Source organism: Lemur catta, chromosome 2, assembly GCF_020740605.2.
Source record: "Lemur catta isolate mLemCat1 chromosome 2, mLemCat1.pri, whole genome shotgun sequence".
In the NCBI taxonomy this organism is placed as follows: domain Eukaryota; kingdom Metazoa; phylum Chordata; class Mammalia; order Primates; family Lemuridae; genus Lemur; species Lemur catta.
In genome coordinates, this window is record NC_059129.1 from 115,809,083 (window position 1) to 115,835,119 (window position 26,037).

At 34.9% G+C, this 26,037-nt stretch overlaps 1 protein-coding gene across 1 annotated transcript in view; it reads left to right on the top strand.

The window, feature by feature from the left end:
* Positions 1-26,037, top strand: part of RSPO3 (R-spondin 3) — a 76,603-nt gene that overhangs the window by 33,794 nt on the left and 16,772 nt on the right. Inside the window, exon 4 of the mRNA XM_045544316.1 lies at positions 2,974-3,171. Within this exon, the coding sequence (XP_045400272.1) occupies positions 2,974-3,171 (198 nt within the window). The remainder of the gene's footprint in view (positions 1-2,973; positions 3,172-26,037) is intronic.

Genomic DNA, 26,037 nt, shown 5'->3' on the forward strand with positions numbered 1-26,037 from the left:
ACAGAGAGATATTAAAGCCTATTCCCTTGATAAATATGAAAACTAGGACCAGAGAGCTGAAATGATGAGCCCCAAGGGAACATTGTGAGTTACTGTCAATGATATAATCAGTACCTTGCCTTTAGTTCCCCACTGCTCACCCAACAGGTTAAAGAATGTGTCTTTCTCTTTGCTACTTACATTTTTTTTTTTTTTTGAGACAGAGTCTCACTTTGTTGCCCGGGCTAGAGTGAGTGCCGTAGCATCAGCCTAGCTCACAGCAACCTCAAACTCCTGGGCTTAAGCAATCCTACTGCCTCAGCCTCCCGAGTAGCTGGGACTACAGGCATGCGCCACCATGTCCGGCTAATTTTTTCTATATATATTTTTAGTTGTCCAGATAATTTTTTATTTCTATTTTTTTAGTAGAGACAAGGTCTCGCTCAGGCTGGTCTCGAACTCCTGACCTCGAGCAATCCAACCGCCTCGGCCTCCCAGAGGGCTAGGATTACAGGCGTGAGCCACTGTGCCCGGCCGCTACCTACATTTTATACTAAGAGGAAAGATCATAAATAGATGCTACCCTGATATAGAGCTGGGGTGAAAGACATATCACAACATGATAACTCCCCTTGCTTTGCAGGCCAAATTAAACATAAACATCCACTGAAGCCCATTTTATAAGAGAACATATTCTTTCTACTTTGTGCTACAGAAATTTGTTCCTTTTCTGTACTGTCATTTTGTCATCTTTGTTGCCTCTCTGGGTGTGCAAATTTGTTCAAGTAGTAACAGAGGGAAGATGGTGCACTCCAAACAGGAGTAGCAAGGGACATGCCCTTGCTATAATGTTCTCTATGTAGTTAGACACTGGCAATTAGAGCAAAAGAGCAATGGTGTTGAAAGGTCAATACCAGTAGGATATCCAATTCAACCTTGCTCCCAGTTCAGGCATCCCTTTTAAAGCATCTCAGCCTGATGATCAACTACAGCATGACCATTCCCAGGGACAGGGCACTTATTACTTTTTCTGATACATGTGCCTCACTGGTGAATAGTTAAAAATGTTAACTATTAAGATTTTTCTTAATGCAGAAGATAGAAGGAACACCGAAGTTGAGTAGTTCTGTTTTTTCTTATCTACCTCTTAACCACCTCTTAACCAAGTAGTGTCCGAGTTCTACATTGTTCATTAAATGACCTGAATACAACTTAAATCACCCTTTCTGTTGTCTTTAGCATTTTTTCCAAAGTTTCCATTTTTTCCTGGAAATATTATTTGAACACTAACATTTTATGTTCATTCTACAGCATTTCTCTAAGAAAAATTCACTGCCTCTCATGGCTTTTTAACTATCTGGTCTCATTGGAGTTTTTTTACTGTCTAAACTCATTACTTTTGAATATTTTCTCTCCTTCAATGGAATTATCTAAGATTGTCCTTGAAATTTGATTTTTAGAACAATTTATCCTTTAACTCTAGACTAATCATTGCCTATCATTGCGGTAATTTTTAAAATCTGTTTTTCTGAAATCTGAATATACATTTGCCTAGACCTTTGCTATTATGAAAGAGCACCAAAGTTCTGGTCATTTCCACATATGCTAATTTTTTCTAATTTAGCCCTCTTAATTCTGGCATTAAACAAATACTGGACAAAGTGACAGCTCACAAACTTTGTCCTTTCTGATTTGCTTCTTGGAGGTGTTTTTATTTGTATGTGCTAAAGATCCAATAGTTTTTAATGGTTAATATCAGCGTGGGATGCTGGGAAGAGATTATAGTATTATCAAGTGACTTGGTTGCTCTATTATTTAACCAAAATTATTGTGGTGTAATATAACTGAGCACGAAAACTATTTTGAAAATGATTTGATAAAGCTCATTTAATTTCACAGAAATTGAAATTCACTTATCTAATCACTACCATTTAATTCTTGGTTGCAGTCAGGTACTCGAAAGTGACTAAAATGCCTGTGAAAAATGGGTGACAAATGGATTTAAATTTCCAAAACATTTAGTTTCTGTCTTGAGATTGTGATGAGAATATTCTGCTCTAAAATAAGCGTTCATTAAATCAGAAAGCAGCAAGAGAGGTTACTAGAAACTTGTTTTTTTGTGGAAAGAGATTCTTATATTATCTGAAAGAGCTACTGTTGCAAGCTGTTTCCATTATATATTAAGTTTTATTATGGACATAAATATAAGAATAGCACCTTTCAGATGTTACTTTTCATTAGAAGTGCAAAGATCTGTTATGAGACCTGAGAACCCTGTAATTGAAATGAAGAGAGTAACACATCCAGAAAAAGGAAACAAATTTACAAAAGAAGCTTCAGAAAAAGTACATTAGTTCATCATAAGAATCACTCAGTCAAGTTAATTTTGGAATCAAGTTATCAGCTGAAATGGACCCAAACATCACTTTAAATGGATGCTACTATGCTTGAACCACACCCAGTAATAAATGACAATATTTAAGTGCCCAACGGCACATGAAGTAGAAAAGGCAGTGACTCGGAACTCTAGGAGTGAGGTCCCACTATTCTTTGTTTTAGCAAGCCCTCCAGGTGATTTTGATACATGCTAAAGTTTGAGAATCAATTCTCTTGTACAAAAATAATAACTATCCAATCAAGTTCTGGTCAGGATCAATCAATAATTGTACCAATACTCTAGAAATTATAAAAATATTGATCAATTTTGAGTAATTATATTAGTGCCTTGGTTAATCAAATCTACAGGGAAAAGTAAATCTAATATAAAAAATGAGTTAACCTGATAATATGAGTACTAAAAAACTGAAAACATTTTATTCCTACCTTTCTCATTCTCTTTGTTTTATATGTAAGTCATCTTGCCCAACTTAGATCTGTAAAATTTCTGCTCAGAATTTGGGCAAGTACTGATGGAAGCAAACCATTTTTTTTTTTCCTTAACAATGGTGAAAGTGACTGTGAGCCAACTGAAACTGTCTCTGTGTTCTGTTTCAGTGCACTGTGAGGCCAGTGAATGGAGTCCTTGGAGTCCATGCACGAAGAAAGGAAAAACATGTGGCTTCAAAAGAGGGGCTGAAACACGGGTCCGAGAAATAATACAGCATCCTTCAGCAAAGGGTAACCTGTGTCCCCCTACGACTGAGACGAGAAAGTGTACAGTGCAGAGAAAGAAGTGTCAGAAAGGAGAACGAGGTACAATCATAATTACAAAGTGTGCTTGTGTGAATCTTCATAACTCAATGCCTATTTCATTTTATTTCTTAGGGGAACATTTGGTATTATTTCTCATTTCTAAAACCCTAAAATGTGTACCAAACACATGTGATGGCTGTAAATTATAGATACGGTAAATCTAAAATGTGGAGCCTGATATCAGAACTTTAAACTGCTATAGAAGTGTGCTAATTGAATTCTGATGAATGAGGCTGCATTATAAGTATTTGGGTCATTGTCTTTAATATAACCCACCTTCCTGGTGCCTAGAACCCTTTTGGGAATTTCCAGAAATCCAAAGTCTAATGGCATTTGGCACAAGTACAAGATATCACCATCAACTTTACTCCTTTCCTCATTGTCTACAAACCAAAGCAGTGCAATTAGGTTGTAAACTTTTGTAGCTAAACATATATTTTTAATACTGATTTTACATTTGAATCAAATGACCAAGGCATTTATGAATGTATTATGAATGACATTTTATGAATGTAGCACAACAATGACACTCTGTCCCAGATATTTTTCATATTATAGTAACTTTATATACCAGATTATAGAACCCATTAGATCAATACTAACTGTGTCAGCACTTGTTCTGAACTCTTATGAGTGCGAAGGAGAAATACACCATTTAATATGATGCTTGAGGGTAAATGAACTTCCATTTAGAAGCACCACAGTTGACTTTTAAGATATCATTTTTTCATCTGTCTCACTAATGTTCTCAGCACCACTGCCTACAAATATGTTGTATAATTTTATACAGCTATTGGTTGTTACCTGGTGAGCCCATAAATGATTGTCTCCATTAACTGCAGCTTGAAAGGAACTTGGTTGCCTCTGCATTTGAACTTCCTTAGCTTATTTCATTCATTTATTATTACACTCTTACTTTATGGCCATACACTGTGTTAAGCCCTAGGGATTCACAGCTGAATAGGGTACTGTCTCTACCGTGAAGGTACTCTCAGTTTAGTGGAGCACTGAGATGTAGAAATAGATAGTCACAACATCATATAGTGTCTTAGTCCAGTTGTGTTGCTATAAAAGAGTACCTGAGGCTGGGTAATTTATACCATAAAATGGTTTATCTGGCTGATGACTCTACTGGCTAGAAGATTGGGCATCTGGGGAAAGCCTCAGACTGCTCCCAATCATGATGGAAGGTAAAAGGGAGCCTGGGTGTGCAGAGATCGCATGGTGACAGAGAGCGAGGAGGTGCTGGGCTCTTTTTAACAACTAGCCAACTCTGTTAGTGGGAACTAACAGAGTGGGAACTTACTCACTACCTTGAGGATGGCACCAAGCCATTCAGGAAGAATCTGCCCCCATGACACAAACACCTCCCATTAAGCCCCACCTTCAACACTGGGGACCAGATTTTAACATGAGGTTTGATGCGATCAAACATCCAAACCATAGAATATAGTCAGGGATGTAATAGAATTGTGAACTATGTTCAATGGGAGCACAGAGGAAGACACTGTGCAAACTTGAACGTTACTCATACAGAAAACAATTTGGTCACCTGTACTTTGCAAAGTATCTTTCATTATACTGGAAGAATTGGCCATCATAAAAATGTATAAAGCCTGTTATTGGCATTATAATCAAGTAGTTAATGTGATAAAATTCTTGAAGACATGGATTATTTTAAAGAGAATTTCAAACCTTTATAAATTTGTAAGAGGTTTTGGTTAAAATTTAGTTTAAGGAAAGAAAATTGGCTAGTGAAAAAGGTCTTTCTGGCATTTGTTACCAATTAATTTAAAACATCTTAGATTTTAAAAGTTGGATTTAGAAGTCAAATATTTCATCACTCTACTTGTTGGTATGCTCCCATAGCCGTACATTTACATATGTTTACTAAATTTTCTTAACATTTAATGACTTACAGGTGGTCTTTGTTAATATCGTTCTTTCCACAAAGATTCTCCATTACCAATCAGTATTCACTATACCTTGCTTTTAAAATATAAGTGAAGAAATGCTTATCCAATAGAAAAATTAAATTGTGAAACTAATTACATTTTATTGGTTTTATTTGAGAATGTAGCCTTCTAATACAGTATATTTTGCTAGCACTGGACTTAAACATTAACATTAGAAATGTCAGTTCTTAAAACTAGAAACTGATAAGATAAATAATGCCACAAGAAGTCTCAAATAGTGACAAAGTTTCTGTCTGATCATTTTCCCTCCCCTCTGAGGGTACAGTGGCATTTTACATTTACAAAGAGAACTTTATACAACTAGAAAAATGTAGATGCTTTATTCTTTTTCAAATTTAGTATAGACCAACGAGTAGGAAACGTGTATCACATTTATAATTAAATTCCAGGCAGTTCTACTTTTACTTCCTCCTCATTTATCTTCCAATGTGTTCATCGGAAAATTTTCTCAAGTAGCCTAGAAGCTTAAGGCAGGAAGAAAACCACTTCTTTCTTCATTTTTTTATTTCTATAAGCTAATGGTTTTCTTATCTTAAAGTTTACTCATCAAATACCCTATTTGAACACAAAGAAACCAAATAGAAAAGTAATTATGACCTATGGATATCCTGCTATATCCACTATGTCAATCATCACATCAAAATAATAACATCACCCAGAGTCCTCATTAAGGCTTTGATATAGATTTATGTAATATAATAAAATATATTTTATGTGTATTGAAAATTTACTCATTGTCTTGAATTTATAATCTAATTGGTAAGAACCATAAATATATACAGAATGAAGCATACTATCAGACCAAATAAAGCAGAAGACTTTCATCTCTCTTTATATTTTTCTCTTTTTTTATTTCAGCATATTATGGGGGTACAAAAGTTTAGGTTACGTATATTGCCCTTGCCCCTCCCCCCCCCCCCCCGCAATCAGAGCTTCAAGCGTGTCCATCCGCTAGACGGTGCGTATCGCACTCATTATGTATGTAAGCACCCATCCCCTCCCCCACCCACATCTGCCCGACACCCAATTAATGTTATTCCAAAACGTGCTCTTAGGTGATGATCAGTGAAACCAAATTCATGGTGAGTACATGTGGTGCTTATCTCTTTATATTTTTCTATATGAGTTAGTATTTCTTATTTTAAGTAGGGAAAACATTAGAAACATTTCAGCAGCTTTAAAGATAAACACATGTAAAGACATGATTTCTCCTACCACTTAAGATAACTATTATTTGAGTTGCTCCTAAATGTTTATAGATTCATAAAATAAAAAGATTCTTTTAGGTTCATTCATTGAGAATTTCTAGATGAGTAAACTAAAAGATAAGATTTTTCTTACAAAATTTTGCCAGAACATTTTGAATTTAAACTTACATTTATGATCCCTGCCTAAGAGGTTAACAATAGACAGAGGTAGATAACTCATATTTGGAAAAGGTATGGAGCATGTGTTCAGGATTTTTTCTGCTGTTGTAATTGCCAAAGGCAAAGTCTCCAGGGAAGAATGATAAGATCCAGAAATGACTTTAAAAAATGTACACAAAGAAGAAGTTGAATAAAAGGAAATAGTTTTTAGTAACAGAATGGATTATTCTAATCATGAAATGCTTTTTAATATGTATGTGTTGGAAAAATAGTTTGCAAAATCTTCTATACACACATTTTTCTTTATTACCATTATTCTGCTTAGTGCAGAATAAATGAATCTGAGGAGATAAATGTAATTGCAGCCCCAAATCTAAATTTTTACCTGATGCACTATTAGTTTACACCATTTAGGATTGTTTCCCTTTACCTGTCATGTTCCCTTTTAGCAACCTTAACTTCTCCATCAATTACTAGCTTTAATAAGAGGTTATTACCATTACAATTATTTCTAGCTTGAACCTATCTCAATTGAATTATATATTCAAAATGTCAAAAGTACATATTTTAAGAGATTATACAGGCTAAAATTTAGGCAAGTGTAATGTGGATTAAAACAACATATTGAAATAGAAGTAAACAAGGAGAAAATGTACTTTCAGTGGTTGTCAATTGATATTTATTGATTCTTTTGATATGCTGAGTGTAACCATCTCAGATAAGAAGAAATGAAACAGTACAGGGAGATGTGTGTGCACCTACATCTGATGCAAAATGGTTTGTGGGGGGGGGGTATGTGTGCGTGGTCATAGAAAGAGAATCAACAAAACCATTTCTCATTCATTTCTACCTTCCTCTCATTAACTGAAGAGAATTTCTAATAGATGGTTTTTAAGGCAGTTCACAAAGAACGAAAGAAATTTTGTTCTTTGGTTAATTTCATTAAGAAGATTCTCATTTATTACAGGTAGTGTATGATCTTGGGATAGAATGGAGAGAAAAGAGCAGAGTCATGGAAGAAATGAGGGGTGTCTACCCTCTTTGTACAAAGATGAGCTAGCAGCCATTCCCCCAGAGAAATGAAAAAGAAATCCTTTAAAATAGAAAGACATCAAAAGTCCAGGGACATTCCAGGAAAGAAACAAGAGTGGGAATCATTACATCATTGTACTAATTGAATATATTATATGTTGCCTTATGTGCCTTCTCTACATTAAGTATAGTAAAAATCTACTAGGCATTATGTAAAGGAAAAGTCTTACATGTTAACTTATAAATTGTTATTAATCATGCTCTCTAATACCAGTATTACAAGTGTGCATTATGTCTACCATGAGTATTACATTTAAAATTACAGCAAGATCGGTTTTTAAAAATCTTACAAAAAATGACAGTGAGTCTGCTTTGTTCCTAGGTTTGCTCTTCTATCCTTTAGTTTACTTCTTAAAATCTTTATAACAACTCCTGTGCCATATATTTGAGTTCTACGTGAAGAATTTATATTAAATATTAATTCTAATTCAAAACAAGATACTTAGCCAAGATTCCCAGAACAGTTCATCAAAATTCAAATAGATGGATTCATTAACTCAATATTGTAGATGCCAACTGGCTTTGAGTAGCTCAAAACTGTAACTGCCAACTAACTGGCTTTTGAGATTATGTCCTTTGCCCACTTTCACCCCATGAAGAGCAGCTGGCCTAAAGACACTCATCCTGTGTAAGCACTGAAGGGTGGGAGCTTTCTGCTCTTTCCCTATACCCATTAGTAGACTAGCCTCTTGACATAAGTCAGAGCAAAAAAATCAACAAAGTATGAGATGAGATACTAATGGCCCTAGAGACTATTGATTCTCAACTGGGGCAACTTTGCTTCCCAGGAGACATTGTTATCTGATAGTAGTGCCAAGGATGAGAAGCCTTGAGAAACCGTGGTGTAAACTCAACAATCTCTCTGTAATCCTTCTTGTGGCTCAATCATTCTCTACCCAGATGGGTTGCTTGTTCAGATTCTGGAGAGGACCAGTTGCCACCAATGAAAATTCATACATGGTAGAAAGCCTTGATAACAAGGGCAAAATGGTGGAACAGAGAGGGAAATTTTGCTCCCCAATATAAAGGTAACAATCAATTTTACTTAAAAATTAATAGTCTTTTAATGTAAAATATTCCAGTGCCACACAAAAAATATTCAACTATATTTAAAACCTCCAAGAAAGGTAGTCCATTGCAGTAAATAACAACCTTCTCTCTCAGGGAGATATTCCTTAATGCAAATGTATGTATTTCCTCTTAAAGGCTAAGCCAATGTTTTTATTTAATGTCCTCAGTGGACAGGCCTGCCAGTTGCTGAATTATTATTTAGCTTTCTCTTCACCAAAATTAATTATGTAGCTGAAATCATCTCTTATTTTGTAAGACTCTCCTATCTATTAGGTTGAACTGTATGCAACTGCCTTTTCTGTAGGTCTTGTAGGGTCAAATAGTAGCAGTTCCATATGGTTCAAACTAAAACTTTAAAATTTTTTATCTCTAAATTTTTCAAATATTAGAACCAGACCAAGAGTATGGTTGTGAAGGACTGGAAGATTATAGTTTGTATATGCTACAACCTATTTTAAATATTAGACTTCTAATATTAGTATGGGTATACAATTGTCTTTAAAAGAATGTAGGCACTGCTAATCTCTAAGGACCCTCATAAAAGCATGTTTCATCTTCAGATCCTTTTCAGTCATGTTCATATATGCCCTATTCCCTGTTTTTATTTGATTGTCATTTTTCTCCACAGCCATATTATTTGTCTTACTTCTTTTTGTTTCTTTCCCACCAATTCCAATATCATGGAAACATTAAATCAGCTTGCAAACCCAGCAGATATGTGTCAGAATTTATTATCTGTATAGATAAAAACATTTGGTAGCTTCAGTGACAGGCCCCAAGCACTTATTGTTTCCTCTGACATTGACATTATAATGGTAGGATCTTTGTGAGGATTCTCTGTTGCCCAGGTTTGTGGGTTGAAGACCAAACCAGGATCCCTTTATATTCATAATTTAACTCTCCTCTGTCATGATGAAGCAGAAGGATCACAGCCAGCACCTGGATAGATGTAGAAAAAGTGAAATGACAGTTATTGAGTTTCTTGCCACTAACACATTTTACAATCCTATTGCATATTCTTAAACCTCTCAAAATTAAAGAAAAAGCTCTGCAGAAAGAAGGCTTTCACTTCATGCCTCACAATCCTGGTATGATATAATCTTTTTATAACTCAACCAGGAGTTATTACCTCTTTATAACTGAGACCAAATTTGTATCATTCCACTTTTGTAGGCTTCCTAAGATTTTGGGAACATTATTAATGGTGGTCAAAATTAAGTGGGAAATGCTTAAGTATTACTATTATCCATGTTGTCCCTTCCTTCATGGGTGGTAGAAAAATTATTTGAAGCCTTCTCTGCTGTATTGGTATGTACCTCAGCATCTCTATTCTAAAATGAACTTTACGATAAATGGTCTTTGCACATGCCTGTATTCTCTGAGATTTCTTTGGTGATGATTTTAAATATCTAATGCTTTTGACCCGTTGGTGCATGTGGCATAACACACACTGGTCAGATTATTTAATAGAGTAGTAGCTGTACTATACAAAGCACCCTTCAGCCAGTAAGCAAGCAATGATCTTGCCATTGTTTAGATCCTATTCATGAGGGTTGTTTCAATTAGCTTTTACTGAATAGCAAATACCCTCAAAACTCAGAGGCTTAAAACAACCATTTATTTAACAATCTGTAGCTGGGCAATTTAGGCTGAGATCGACTGGGCAATCTTGATGTTGGCCACATTCCCTCACGTGGTTGGGTGGTGAGGACTGAGGAGACCACTATATTTCTGTCGTCATCAAGATGGAAGGAAGTTCTACAGGCTTCCAAGAGGAAGAGGAAAAGTGACTCTTCCTGAGGCTAGACATAGAACCTGGCAGTTTTATTTTCACTGTATTCTGTTAGTCTATACTAGTCATAAGCCCAGTCTCTTCAAGAGTTGGAAGAAATAGATTTCCCCTCTTGGCAGGAAACGGTGCAAACCTACTTTGCAAGGTGGCACGCAGAGGTCTTTCTCTTGTTTGTGGTTGGACGAATATGATGTCTCATTCATTCAACAATCTCTTGCTGTCTGAAATACTGTCTCTTCCTTTATAAAAACACAGTCAACTGTTGATACAGGAGATGGTGCATGGGGTATTATTTCTATTGTACTTTCCAATTTGTAAAGGGCAGAATGCAAAGAATACGTAAAATGCCAGGCCAAGATAACTTTATACACTCAACAAACATTTATTAAAGCACCAGATATGTGTTAGGCACTCTTAGGTGCTGAGGATATAGCAGAGAAAAAAACAAAACAGACAAAAGTCCCTTTCACTGCAGATTTTATATTCTAAATGTCAGCATCGTGGCTTGTGCCAGTACACAAGGAAATAACCATCAGTGATCAGCTCACTTGTAAGCATGTACCTATGTCAACAATTTCCATCTTTGCAGTTTGTACCACCAGTAGCTGCAGTGTTCATTAGAGTTTGCCAACACATTACAAAGGCATTTGTTTATACTGGCGGAAATAAAATCTCTCTGCTTATATTTTGTTTTAGTCTCAAAGCAAATATATGTATTTTTTCCTGCGGCCACCATTTTGATTTGCTAATATGTGTTTTTAAGATGGCTAAGTAGGGTTAACGGCACAGCTTGTGGCTGTGGAACAGTGCTGAGTTAACGGGCCCTTTGGAGAAATGACCCCAAGACCTTGGCTTCCTTTGCAGATTGTTCTAGCCAACCAAGATCCCTGCCAATTAGGAGGGTTCCCTAGAGAGGGACTCAGAGAGCATCAGCATAAATTGAAATTCTGGACCCCCAAATATAGTTTCCAAACGAGCCTTCTTGTCCTTTACTAATTACAAAGTAAACATTTCTCCAGCAAAAAGACACTCCCTCCTTTCATGCTCCTGTTTCCTTCCCACCTCCCTAAAACAGTCACTCCTTGAAACTGCTGGTGTGGCTGAAACCTCTTTGGCATAGCAGACACCCAGCATTTGAAGGCACAAAAGAATTATTCTTTCCATAGATCATTATCTTGTTCTCTGTTTATCTACTCCAGCAACTTCTTTGTAGAAGCATTACAGACTTAACTTTGTAGGTGTTACAGCCTGCAGAAAGGACTAGATACCTTGTCCCTAGGCCTCTCGAGAGGTATAACCAAGCACATACAACCAGGTTCCCATTAAATTCTGTGACATCATTGAAACAGAAACATTCTCAAGCTTGTTTACATTAAAACCATATACTTTTGACATCACAAATGGGAATACACCCTTCAAATGTTTTGATCCTTGCGCATTGCTGTCAAATCAGACTTCAAATAGAACAAGGTATATTTTTTTTACTGATGGACAAATCTAAGCACAAAGATAAACATAAGGTTTCTAGCATGGTATTTTGCCCCAGTAGGTTATTATTATTAGTATGACAAAATAGATCTAAATGGAAAATTCTTTAAAATCTCTTAATGCACCATATTCTCACTGTCTTCTACATGTACTTTCCTTTCAATTTTCAATTCAGGCCCTTTTACCTTTTGTTTAAAACATCCCATCTCTCATGTCCCAAATTGGAAATACTTTTCTATAATTTTTCTCTCTGTTTGCCAGTTTCTCTAAAAAAATCATTTACATGATATAGGTACTTTAATAGAAAAAACAATAAATCCGTATTTATCCCTCATTGATAGCTTCTTTCCATCAAGCTCACTGTTACCTCCACTGTTATCTTCTCCTCAGGACATATTAGTCAAAAGTGATAAATCTCAAATTATCTTAAGCAAAACTAAAACTATTGGCTTAAAGCACAGAATTGCTCTAAGTGCTCAAACAATACCATTGGGTCCATCTCCTTCTGCTGTCTCTGTTTCTCACCATTTCAACTCACCCTGCCTGCGTTCCTCATTGTTCATTGGCTTTGTTCTCTGCCGTGGAGTCTTTCTCCATTTAGGAGGAGAGTGGACTCCAGGCAAGTCTATATTCATAGCGTTCTAAATCTAAAAGGGTAGTGTTCTGTCAGTGTCCATTCATCTAATCCCGTGAATAAATTCAGACTGTCCCTGCTTAGGTCACATGTCCACCCTTGAACCAGTCACTGTGGCAGGGGAATTGCGAGTACTGTGATTGGTGTAAGTCATATGCCTGCAGTTGAATGGACAAATGGGCCATTTTTAGTGGCAGTTCTCATTCTCCTTGGAAATAAATGTGCTAGGCTGACAAGAACAACACATGTAAATAACCCCCTTCTGAGAAAAAGAAGCAAAATTTGCTAAATCTAGAAATTTATGTTCTTCTACAAGATACTCCCCATTCAATCTTACTTATGAAAAAAAATTAAGTGAGGAGGAGTAACCAAGGTTTTTCCATCTAATTCAGACTGGACACAAAGGTCCAGCATAATGCTAATAATATTCTGGGAGTGATTGGTGCAGGCTTAGGGACAGACATGTCCATTTCCATTTCTAGCTGCTGAGCATTCTGTGTGAAATGTATACAGAGTGTGGGTAATGACCTTTTGCTTGATTATGCACCAGGCCACTGGAACTTTAAAATTAAGTCAAACTGATTACTGAAGTCTTGTGTTTATATTGTGTATACACCACTGGGTCATAGCTCCAGCCTCTGTGAATCCAGGCTGCCATAATTGAGAAATATGCCTTGTAAAGGATTGTTTTGTTTTGTTTATTTGTTGTTTCTTCTGGAAGAGCCTGCTTTTCCTATTTTTGCAAAGAATAAGATTTTGGGACGGATTTCTGAGCAAAGTCTAATTACTTTTTACATCTCAATGCAAAACATGTACATTTTAAAATGACACATTCCGTTCACTTTTTATTACATGAAATATAATATCTGGAATCACAATGCCACTTACTTTTTACTTTTTTGAATAATATCATATTTTACACCAGGAAATACCAACATACTAGACTCATACTTGAGAAATATGAATAATTGCTAATTCTGGAAATAAAAGATATAGAAAATGTGTGCATCCTTAGGATCAGCAATTAATATCTAATTAACTGTAACTCATGAACAAAAATTACAGTCCTATTAACAGAAATAACTAAGTTTTTAATAATGTAATTAGTAGAATGCTAATTGGACAGCTGATTATTCTTTCTGGAATGTGGACATATGATAGTGAAATATCTCTCAGAATAATAAGTAAATATTGTAAACATCTGCTATGCTGCTTATCTTTTCTCTGGCCAACACCAAAATCATGAAAGGATTTTGTTTTAGTTAAAATTTGGTTTATCTCAATAGCTGAGATACAGTTACTAAGGTATTTCATGGACATACCTGTAATGGATTCACCCTTATCCAGATTTTCAAGGTTTGTTTTGAAATGTGTAAAAGAAGGGAGATTTTATATTTCATTTCTCTCCTTCAGTGCCTTTGCTTTCTACCATGTTATATACCCCAGCCTTATTATCCTGCCCTCCCTTCCCTGCAGGTTTCTTCTATTTTGAGTAAGAATTACCTGCCCATAGAATCACTGTTTCTTCTCATGTTGATAATCTTCCAAAACTAATGTTTAATATGTCAATGTCAGCCTAGTGAACTAAAAAAGCCAGAACCATCTCGGTTCAACTAGGGGGTTTGTCATTGGTTTTGTTTTTGCAAAAGCTTCGTTTTTTAATATCAATAATGGTATACATGCTCTTATAAAAACCCAAAAACTTAAAAGATACACAGATAAAAAATTAATAATCTCACTCTCCCTCAGTCCTGTCCTATGCCCTGAGAAAAGCACTGTTAAAGTGTGTTGTATACCCTTTCGTATTATTCTTCTGCTTATAAGTATATACCTATATAAAACATATTCCCATGGAGAATTAATATATTATTTTCTTTTTAAAAAAAAATTGACCTGTTCTTTCTCTGTCTACAGAGAAAGAGAGAACTGTACACCCTGATAGCTCAATTGTGTGTGTGTGTGTGTATCTATTTGCATCACTTTTTAATTTACATGTCATAGACCTCTTTCCAAGCCATCCTTTTTAATAGCTGCAAAATGTTACATTCTATGAATATCACGATTTACTCAACTACTCTGCTATTAATGGACAATAAAATTATTTCCCAGTTTTTGCTCTTACTATTATAACAAAAATCTCTACAATGTTAATGAACTGATACATTCATTTTCTATGAAAGGTAAAGGAGGTGATGCATCATAGTATTTAGAACACAGGCTTTGAAACTATCTTTTTCCAAATTTCAAAGGTGCTTTTAACTAGCTCACTTTACATGGATTATTTAGCCTTTGTAGATCCAATTTTCCTCATCTGTACAATGAGGGTGATAACAGTAACTACTTCACAAAGTTGTAGCGAGGAGTTATGCATGTGTATAAAACTCTCCTACTTGTGCCTGGCACATAGTAAACACTCAATAATTGTGAAATCTAATGTAAAATGGAATCCCAAACATTGGATGGATAAATCAAAGGATGTGAACATTTTAAATATTAATAATATTCTGCCAGATTATTTTTCAAAGAGGCTTTAATAGTTCACATTTGCAGTATATCAGAAATGCTGGTTACCTTATATCCTCATCCAAACTAGATACTCTCAGTCCTTTAAACTCTTGCCAATCTAATGGAGTAACAAATGGAATCCTATTGTTTTGTTATTGGCATTTTCGTGAGTATTAATAAGGCTAATCCCACAGTTATTGGCTATTTGAATTTCCATAAAATGTCTATTTATATGGTTTGCCCATTTTTCTAATTTTTCTGTTGAGTGAAACATCAGTTGTAGGAACTTTTTGTATAGTAGGGATATTAACCTTTTGTCATGTGTGTGGCAGATATTTTCTTATTCTATTACTTATTTGACTATAGTGCTGTTTGTCTGTCTTTTAAATAATTACAACTTTTCCTTCTGGAATGCTGATTTTTAAGAGAAAACCTGTTATTAATAGATACTGTAATCTTATAGGTATGGATATTCAACAAACATTTAGGAAGTGGGAATCTGGGGATTGTATGCTAGCATAGTGCTAGGCACACTGGTTTAAATTTATTTGTGTATATAAGTGATGATCCATATATATATAAGCTATATTGCCCTATATTCTGCATAAACTCACTTCTGCCTCTACTGATAAAATTAAGAGGACTTACGTTTGAGCTAATTTTATTTTAGATTTCCTCCTCTTGCATAATAACAAAATATGAAACATCAGAATAGGTCAAAAGGTACCTTAGAGATGTGTAATTCATCAGTCTTTTTTTTTTTTTAATAAATGACACCAGAGAGTTTAAGTGACTTTGCCTGAGTAACCTTATCACAAGGCTGGTAATGAGAGAAGAGGAATAAGAATCTTAGTGCATTACAGTTTCCACTATATTATGCTGCTTTATGGACACAGTATAGTGTGTTTTATTGTTTTCTATGAACCATGTTGATATTATTAATTCAATCTGTGGAGTTATCCACATAAAACGTATCACCATACTATTATAATTCCAACTGCTTTCCTTTCAAAATCACAAGCCCTATTTTTAAACAGCAAAGGGAGCCACCTACTTGAAAAATCTTCCTTGTTGCAAGGAAAACAGACAGTCTCTCTTCAATGAAATGGGTCTTCTAGCAGTTTGTTACCAATGTCTGGGGTGGCTTGGGGCCAGGTGTTCTAGAAAGCAGATTTAAGCATTAGGCTAAGAGAATTCTCTTTGAAATGTGGTTCTGAGAGGGAGTACCCAAAAAAAGTGGGACAAAAGAAATAATAATGAAAAGACAAGTAGGAGTAGTAAGAACAGCCTTTTAATGGACATTTTACTGGGACTTCTTTTGCTCCTGGTAATAGATTGCTTGTTTAATCTACAGATGCTTACAAGATGAGAAAATTGGATGAGAAAATTGGTTTTAAAATGGATTTCAGTAGCAGAACCCTCTGCGCTATTGAAATTCTATGCAGAGCCCAATATATAAAATAGGTAAAAAAAAAAATAGAAGTGTCTTGTTATTGGCAAGGATAGGGGAGGGAGAAATTGAAACTCTTGTGCACTGTTGGTGGGAATGTAAAATGGTACAGCAGCCATGGAAAACAGCATGGCAGCTCCACAAAAAATTAAAAATAGAATTACCATATGATCCAGCAATTCCATTTCTGAGTGTATACCCAAAAGAATTGAAAATCAGGTCCCAAAGAGATATTTGTACATGCATGTTCATAGCAGGATTCTTCACAATAGCCAAAAGTTGGCTTGGGAGCAACACAAGTGTCCGTTAACTAATGAATGGATAAACAAAATGTGGTATGTACATACAATGAAATATTATAGTCTTAAAAAGGAAGGATATTCTGACACATGCTACAACATGGATAAACCTTGAAGACGTTACACTAAGTTAAATAAGCCAGTCACATAAGGGCAAATAGTACCCCACTTATATGGGGTACCTAAAGTAGCAAATTCATAGAAACAGAAATTAGACTGGTCGTTTCCAGGACCTGGGCTGGTGGGGGCAGGCAGAATGGGGAGTAATTGTTTAATGGGCACAGACTTTTCAATTTTGCAAGATGAAAAGAATTCTAAAGATGGATGGTAGTAATGGTTATACCACAATATGAAGGTACTTAGTGTCACTAAACTGTACATTTAAAACTGGCTAAGATGGTTATGTATATTTTACCCCAATTGAAAAAAAAATAAAGTGAGCAGTTTTGGAGTAAGGTCTAACCAACAAACAGCCCTGTACTGAAGTACTGTATTTAAAAACTGTTGAACAAATCGTTCCTAAAACCTTATATTTTTCAGTTACAGTCATGCTAAAATCTGAATTTGACATTCCTATGGACCTTTTGCTACAGAAAAGCATACTATACTTTTTGTAGGAAAATTGCTTGAATCTCAGAAGGGAAAAATATGTCAGTGTGCTCCCCAGGGCATTGTGCAGAGGTTATGTCAGAAGTCTTGGAGTCCATTACTCTGTAGCTGTAGGATGTTGTAGAGTGGCAAGAAATACGTAGTTGTGAAAAGTAGCTCTCTCAGGATATACTGACATATTGGGCTTTGTATATTCGTTTTTTCTAAGTGTTCTCCTCAGGCTTGTATTCACTTATACTGATTTATGGAAATGGCCCTTCCACATTTGTCATCTGCAACTATAGTAAAACTATGGAAAACAGATGAAATTTTGTACCATTTCTAACACATATACTACACACATAAGTTTTAATTTGTAGTAATGTTTAATGTATGGCACCACAGCATTTTGAACAACATCTCTTCCTATTATTTGTCCCATGTAATCTCCTGGCATAATGCTGTTTGTCAGGATTTTTGTCATTTATCCCTCCTTTCTTGATTGCTAAATACCATAATCTAAAACATTAGGTTGCAAACTGGCCTTAAATTGGCAAGGAGCTTAGAAGAACTACTCTGAAAACTTTTTATGTAAACTCGAAGGAGGTCAAATTTAGAAAAACCTCAGCTGCTGGACTTGGATCCCATGAGCCACTGATCATTTATAATTAATATTAATAAATGACAGATGACAGATGTTTATTGCTTAACTGAAAATGTGTGTGCAACACTAAATTTTAAAAAGTTAGTTTAAGACCCAAAGGACTTGAATATATAAATTGGAATAATGAAAAGAATAAAACTGCCGACATGTGATCCAAAATCCTCTAACTAAAAGCACCTAAAGTTCCATAGAAAATATAGAAGCATTTTTAATTTATCCTACTAAACATAGGATTGCCATGAAATTCTATTCCTTTAAACTAAAATGTCTATTTCACAAGCTTACATTTCTTTTGAAAATAGGCTTTGAATCATTTTATATGCATATATATGTATGCACTCACACATATACACACATTTAACTATCTCACAGTTTAAAACCAAATTGTTTAGCGTATACAGTTTTTACAATCAGAAATTTTTAAAAAATAATATCCAAATGCTGAGTTGGTTTAAATCCTTTTGTTCCGTAGAGTCCCACTAAATAATATAACTGGCAGGGATTTATTTATCTCTGGACACTAAGGAGTTAGGGCACAGTAGTTTGGTTACCTGATTATATAATTCTGGAGATGTGATAAGATGATTAAAATAGAAATGAGAACTCCAGTTATTGCAGGCGGAGCAAAATGGCTTTCCAGGTGAATTACACATACACTCAAAACTATCTTACAAAAGCCAAAAGACAGGAAAATAATTTACTTGGTTTGTATGTCCTCATTCAGCCACATCCATTACCATAACCATATCCATTCTTTCCAATTGAGCTGTGATTTAATAATATTATTTGTTTAAATCTTGGCAGTTTTACATAATTATCTTATTTAGTCCTTTAAATATTCCAGGCATGTGAGGATTATAGCTATAAACTCCATTTTAAAGATGAGGAAATTGAGGCTTTGAATGCAAGTAGCTGACTTCAAATCCCACAAAGTAATTGCAGACTAGGACACACACCCAACCCTGACTCCAGGTGCAGTGATGTTTCCAGTAGCTGAGGCTGAAAAGAACATCTAACTACCTTAAGAGTGTCAGTTAATAATTAAGTTAGGACTAGAACCTGGATCTTTTGACTGTTAATCTAATCTTCCTTATTCTATCTTCCTCAACACTTGCCACATGTTCGAGATGACCATTTATTTCCATTTGTCTGCCCTTTTCTAATTATACTCTCCACACATGAGGGCTAACATTAATCATTATTTCTTACTATTGTCATTGTCATGAAATTGAAAACGTTCTGTTTCCACCACCAAATCTTAGTCTTTCTTTCTGTTTTATAACCATTTTTGTTGTTCACAGAACAAACTTTAACTTAATAAGCAAATTGGCCAATGATTCTCCTTTTGCTTCAAATCACAGTGATGTTTTAAAGCCAAATAGTTTTCACAAATTGTCAACATCATATTCAAATGCAGTAAATGGTTATGTTAGCATATCATGTTGTCTAAACAAAGATGCTGTCAGTCAATAGAGTCAGTGACCTACAGGCTGTAAGTGGTTTGTGCAATTTTCACAGGGTTATGTTTAAATATAAGTCCTAATAAAGAACCTCATTTGGTTTTTTTAAAGGTTATGAAAATAAATACCTAATCCAAGTACTATAAAATAACATTGAATACATAAGTAAAATTTATTAAAAAAATATATTTCAAAGGTTGGGATTTTCTACTCAATTTATGATGCATATATGGTCTCCTAAATGTTGTGTGAATCAGTGGACATGCCAGACATGAAGCAAAGTTCCCACCCCAGGAGGCTTCCCAGCCTGAAGCAAGATGTAAGTGGGTAGAGTTCCAAGACAGCACACAATGTGCATGTGTGAATAAAGCAGATGCAGCATGATTTTTGGTTTGTTCTTTGGGAACACACGACTATATGGAAAAATCACATGCTGCTCTCAATTGCTGTAGACATCTGCTGAAGGCACGTGAGATTGAGACTAGGGAAATGGTGCAAAATTTCTCCTAGAATATCACAGCTTAACTTTGGAAACAAAGGAAACTGGCTGTTAACAGAGTAATAATTTCATTCTAACATGATAATTCTACATCAAGTTCATTCATGTAGGCAAACAGAGGGCATTAAGCTATATATTTGCAAAAAGATGAGAGCGCTTACTTCCTGGAGTGGTTTTATTTGATATCTACTTACACCCTTTACTTTGGGTTGTTAAAGATCAGTCCATTTCTAATAGCGTGCGTGTTTGTGATATCTTGCTCTTGGCAAAAGCTTAAAAATTTAAAAAGGCTTTTAAATACTTTTTAGGCATGAAATTGAGCTCACAAAATAAGCTTAATGGCAAATTAGTCAGAAACACATGGATATGCTTTCTTTATATTATATACAGATTTTCAGAATTAAGATGTGATAGAACTTACTAGTGGTCTATTAAGCCTTCTAAATCACTTGAAACGTAATTAGAGATTTGTAAATTCAAGGTTGACCTAATAGAAATGGGAACAAATTTGTGGTTGCATTTTGGCATTGTCTGCATATTTTTACAAACACTTCATTTAGCGTAGTTTTGAAATGGTGGATATGCTCTCATCAGAAGAAGAACAAGAAGTGTGAAGAGAGAAAAAGAAACAGGGGATGTTAAGAAATCAGGGTAATAATAATACATTAAGAAACTACTTCTATGCTGGATTTCATTTTGTTGCTGTCATCCTGTGGGAAGATGAGGACTGTGCTTTTCAGGTTGACCTGACTGCCACCATATTCTTTAGAGCCATTAGGATGGAACTAGTCTTACTCCATTTTCCCCAAAGTTTGTGTGTATGCTACACAATCATTTATTACTTTATAATAAAATAGTTATAAGTAATATGTATGGAGTCATAGAACTGGAAGCAGTCACCAACACATTTTTTTACCAAAGATTATTTTATGGTCTGTTTGTACTTCTTCTCAGTGATACAATAGATTTTCATTTGAAGTACCCAGTAAAATTTTCCTGGGCCAGTTTGAAGGGATGCCTGACAGAAATAGTGTTTAGGTTGATAGAGAAACTTTCTACCTTTGGGCAACTTTATCTTAAATTTTAAACTATCCATAGAATCATATGAGTGAGAAACTCTTAAACATCTTTCATTTTTATCCCTGACTTTAAGTACAGATAAATGAGAAGTTATTTGATTTTAAGACTTCCTATGAATAGATTTTCTAGAGCATTTTGATGTGAAGAGAAGTGATTTTTCCCAGTTTATCAAAAGCATTCAGTGCTTATTCTCTTTACATTTGATAATTCATTTGTCCCCTAATGTATACATTCTCCAAAAATAAGAATTATTTATTGCTTTCTATGATTTTCCCTGTATTTGCCCTCTGTCTTATCTTCAGTTTGCTCATTTGTTTTGTGTTTATTTGTCTAACTTAGACAGTAGAGTTTTTGCTAGTCTGAATTACAGAGTACGTTTAAAAGACATGCAGTTATGTTACATTCTTCAATTGCATATGGCCACCAAATGCAAATTAGGTACGTGACTGCTTCAGTTATCAAAAATGACTACCTGATAACATTGATTTTGTTCATAAATGAGTATAAAATGCTGGAAAACTTTATACTTTTTGATCATTTAAGTACCTCTAAAAACGGCTGATTGTTTAAATATGAATTTCTGTAAGATCCTTTTTCTCCCTGACAATACTGCAAAGGTCAATGTCACCACAGTTGTGACAGTCCTTTCTAAATCACAAATTCCAAATTCAGGAACGTAAGGTGATTTTTTTATTAGCCAGACTCATTTCGCGTCTCCAGATTGGTCTCAGTCTAAAAACTAGTAAGAATAGATCTAATACAAAACCTGGATATTCTTAAGACTGTATTCTTTACAACTGGTTCACCAAATTTTCTAATACTGGTAAGTGTGGACACATTATATTGGATACGGGTATTGTTAACCAAATTCTAAGATTCCTCTTAAATTTTTTTCTCATAAGCATTGTGTATTTATCATCAAAAAATATCACTATTATTTTAAAACACAGAGTACCCATCTGAAAATGATATGCTGTTGGATGCTCTGTGATGTTAAACAGATCCAGACCTAAAGACAAAAGCAAATTCCAGAGTATTTTTGTAGCCATGAAACCACCGTAAAAAGAGGTTTGTGACCCCAGTGTTACCTTAACATTGTCTTCAGCGTTTCATATTTAATTACAGTAGATTACTCACAATATAATAAATATAGATTTATGAGATACTTTAATGTTCTTAAAACAAATGAAAACCACCCAAGAGGAGCCTCACCAAACCTGAGGTTGTCCAGATTGCATTGGCTAAGATTAAGTAGATCATTCATCTCCAAGGGTCATGCAATTAATCTCAGAGTGGGAGTTAAAGCAATGACTAAGCAGAAAAGGAAGCCGGGAAGTACAAGCCTGTAGCAAAAGGAGTTGGAGCTCCAACATCAAGAAACTTGTTATTTCCTTTTTTGTAAATAGACCTAAAACACTCACTTCTTACTACTGGCGTCTTTGAGTTCTAACATCCCATTCGGTTAGGTTAGCTACTTTTCATGACTATTTTTGATATGGTCTAACAGATAAAAAGAATAAACTTTTAAAAGAGCACAATGGGTTTTAACATCTAGGAAGAAAAAGACGACACTTCATCTTAGGTGTTACCAGAAAGTAATTTAGGATAAAGTTATGATAATCCAGGGTTTGGACAATGAAAAAGCTCAAGGTAAACTTTAAAGAAGAAATATTCTACTCCAGGGTTTGTATATTTATTTAATTTCAAATAAAGGCCAAAGTTCACTTTATTTAGCTCAGGTGACACCTGTTGCAAAATACTGAGCAAAACATTTTGACCACCATTCCTTGTAGCTGAATTATCATACCCTTGATAATCCCTAGGATTCTCCATGGAAGCAAATTTTTATTTTCAGTGAACATTACCTGTGTTCCCCACCTTCTACCAGAGAGTCTCAAATCTTACATTTTAAGCCAATAATTCTTTTGAACTTGATCTTTCCTTACCAATAGGGCTTTCTCCTAACTGGGGTGAATTCTGACCCAGGATTGGCCTGCCTTTGGGGCTTTAATGTGATATGCCATGGCTGATAGCCCATGAAAGTGACTGCTAAGTCTGTTGCTCACGTCAATGTTCCCACTGGATATTTTGCTCATTTCTTGGGAATTTAAAAGAATAACAAATAACCAACAAATCATCAAAAACTATAACATGTTACCCAATTCTTGAGAATAAGCCAATGAGACTAAAATCTGCTTAAATATCACAAATGTGAATTTTCAGCCTTTCAACCTACTAAACCGTACCAAACATTCGCCAATGACAATTCTATATTTCAGCTGTACAGCAGGGGCCCATTCATCTGGTAGCTGTCAACTAAGAGGTTCCACCTCCTTCTTGAACCCAGCTGGTCATACAAGCAGGCAGGAGCTGCATGTTTGACCCTGAGACAGAAGGTCAAACATGCAGCCCCAGAGGGTAGTGCCCTGCCGGGAAGATGACATGAATGCAAATGTAATCTGGTATGGATCTGAGGTTGGCACCAGATGTTCCATGCCAGTAATAAGCACTAATCATAGAAACTTAACTGTGTATTCTATTAGAACTAGTGGTAAGGTGTGAGCATAGTATGACATAAATTGTAGAAATGAGTAATAAAAGCAGAGTGAAAAACTAAACTGGTAAAACAAGAATTGAAGTTTTAAAAAATATAAATTGAAAAGATTTGTGTCTACTTTCTCCCTTTTTATAGCTTAAGTAAAAGGGTTGAAAGACAAAGGAGAAAAGAACTGGGAAGAAGCCAAACATTTTTTTACAAATGTGTTTATTTTTTCTCAAAAGTCAACCGTAAATGCTATTCAGGGAAGGGAGTTGGAAGGAGCCAAACAGTGGTCTTAAAGTTTTATTTTTGTTATTAAAGTTTTGTGTTGTTTTTTCAAAAAGAGAATGGTGAAATAACTTTTATTACATTAGTTTTAGTCTCATGATCTGTGGTGCACAGTCCTTTGAGTCTGAAATAGAAAATGGCTATGAAATGAACCTGGTATTCATTGAATATTAGCAGATACACTTACCTGCAGGTATTCTATGAGACCCTTTACTACTTACCTTAAATCCAAATGTTGAAATGTTGACTAACTGTATTTCACTGTGTAGATTTTTAAATAGTAGATTATATTTTTATAGTCTACAAGAGGAAACATTTTGCATTATTTGGGCTGGACAACAATTAATATCACAAACAACTCCTTGAGATTCTCTAACTTCTACAAATAAGCTTCTTAATTACTAAACTCATAAAAAGATATATATCTTAAAGTAGCTTTAACATGAATCCTATTTTTTCATATAATTATAAAAACAAAAGACAGGTAAAATTATTAAATTTGGTAGAAAATAGTTTTAAGTATCTCTTCTAAGATTTTCCTGGAATGACTGGGAATCTAACAAATAAAAATATTCTCCATGCTATAAATATGCTCGATAATAAGTCAGAATAAATAGTAGGATACTAAGTTCCTGTGGATTTTGAAAGGAAAACATGCTGGGCTAAGAGTAAATGTGATATAATATTTATTGCCTTGTATTACATTTCATATATGTACACACACATACACATACATTTTGTATATATGTTTTTGTGAACTTTAATAAATGAAATCAGTAAAATATGTGTATATATGAAATACATATTGTTCTAGATCTCAACTAGATTTTTTCAATTATACTTCAAAAGTATGAAAATATTGCTGAGAAAGGAGCATCTGTGTCTTTTCACATATAACTTTTCTTGATTATTTCTAGGAAAGCAGACTAAACATGCAGTTCTGACATAATGCAGCATCCCATTTTGATTTCTGGTTAGCTCAGAAGATTTCACAAGCTGAAAAAAGTCTCTGAAAAGGGCAAAACTTTCTGACCTCAGGAGGTTCTGATAGGAAGAGCTAAAGCAGTGAACACTGAGAGTAGAGAAAACATTGAAATAAATTCCCCAAAGTTCTGTAACCACATTGGTGTGGGTGCACGGAGGAAGGCATAATTTCTTTCTTAAAGAATCTCCCTGTTTTCACATTCTTTCATTCTTCTTAAAGCTGATCTTGCAGATGATATAGTCCAGATGAATTTCTTTTTAATAGGAATTCTTATTCAGATTGACACAAAAAATATACCCACCCATGTATGTAAAAATATGGTGAAGAGTACCCAAGTGTACTACGATACCATCTTCATAATTCAGCTAATATTAATCAGATCGGTTTTAGGAAAAGAAAATTTTTGCTTCTCATAAGAATTGGATTGAGAATAGAGCCATGAACTTACAATAAAAAATTAAGATCTGGCTTCTTTCTGATGCTCACCTGCCTTTTATTTATCATTTTGCATTTTATCAACAATAAATTCAATTTCTTCAAATTTGCTAGAGCAAAGTTTCCAGAAAGAAAATTAAGGCTCTGATGTTCTGATAGTCTGTGTAGACAAGTTAGGTGCTGCTCATAATCAAGATGATCTCATTCAGTTTACGCTAGGGCATTTGAGTAGTGGGATAGTGGTCTTAAAAGTGTTTCTGACATATATGAACTGAAATGTGAGAAAACCATTACAAACTTGAGTTTGTATTAGTTTTCTATTACTGTAATAGATTACCAAAACTTAGTGTCCTAAACAGCACAAATTTATTATTTTACAGTTCTGTAGGTCAGAAATTCAACATAGGCTTTAGCAGGCTAAAGCCAAGGGGCGTGTTCCTTTCTGGAGGCTCTCGGGGAGAATCCATTTACCTGCATTTTCCAGATTCCAGGCTGCCCACATTCATTGGCTCATGGCCTCTTCCTCCACCTTCAAAGCCTGAAATGACAAGTTAAGTCCTTTTCACATGGCATTTCTCTGATGCTCTCTTCTGCCTCTTCTTCCACTTTTAAGGATTCATGGAATTAAATGAACCAACCTGGATAATCCCGAAT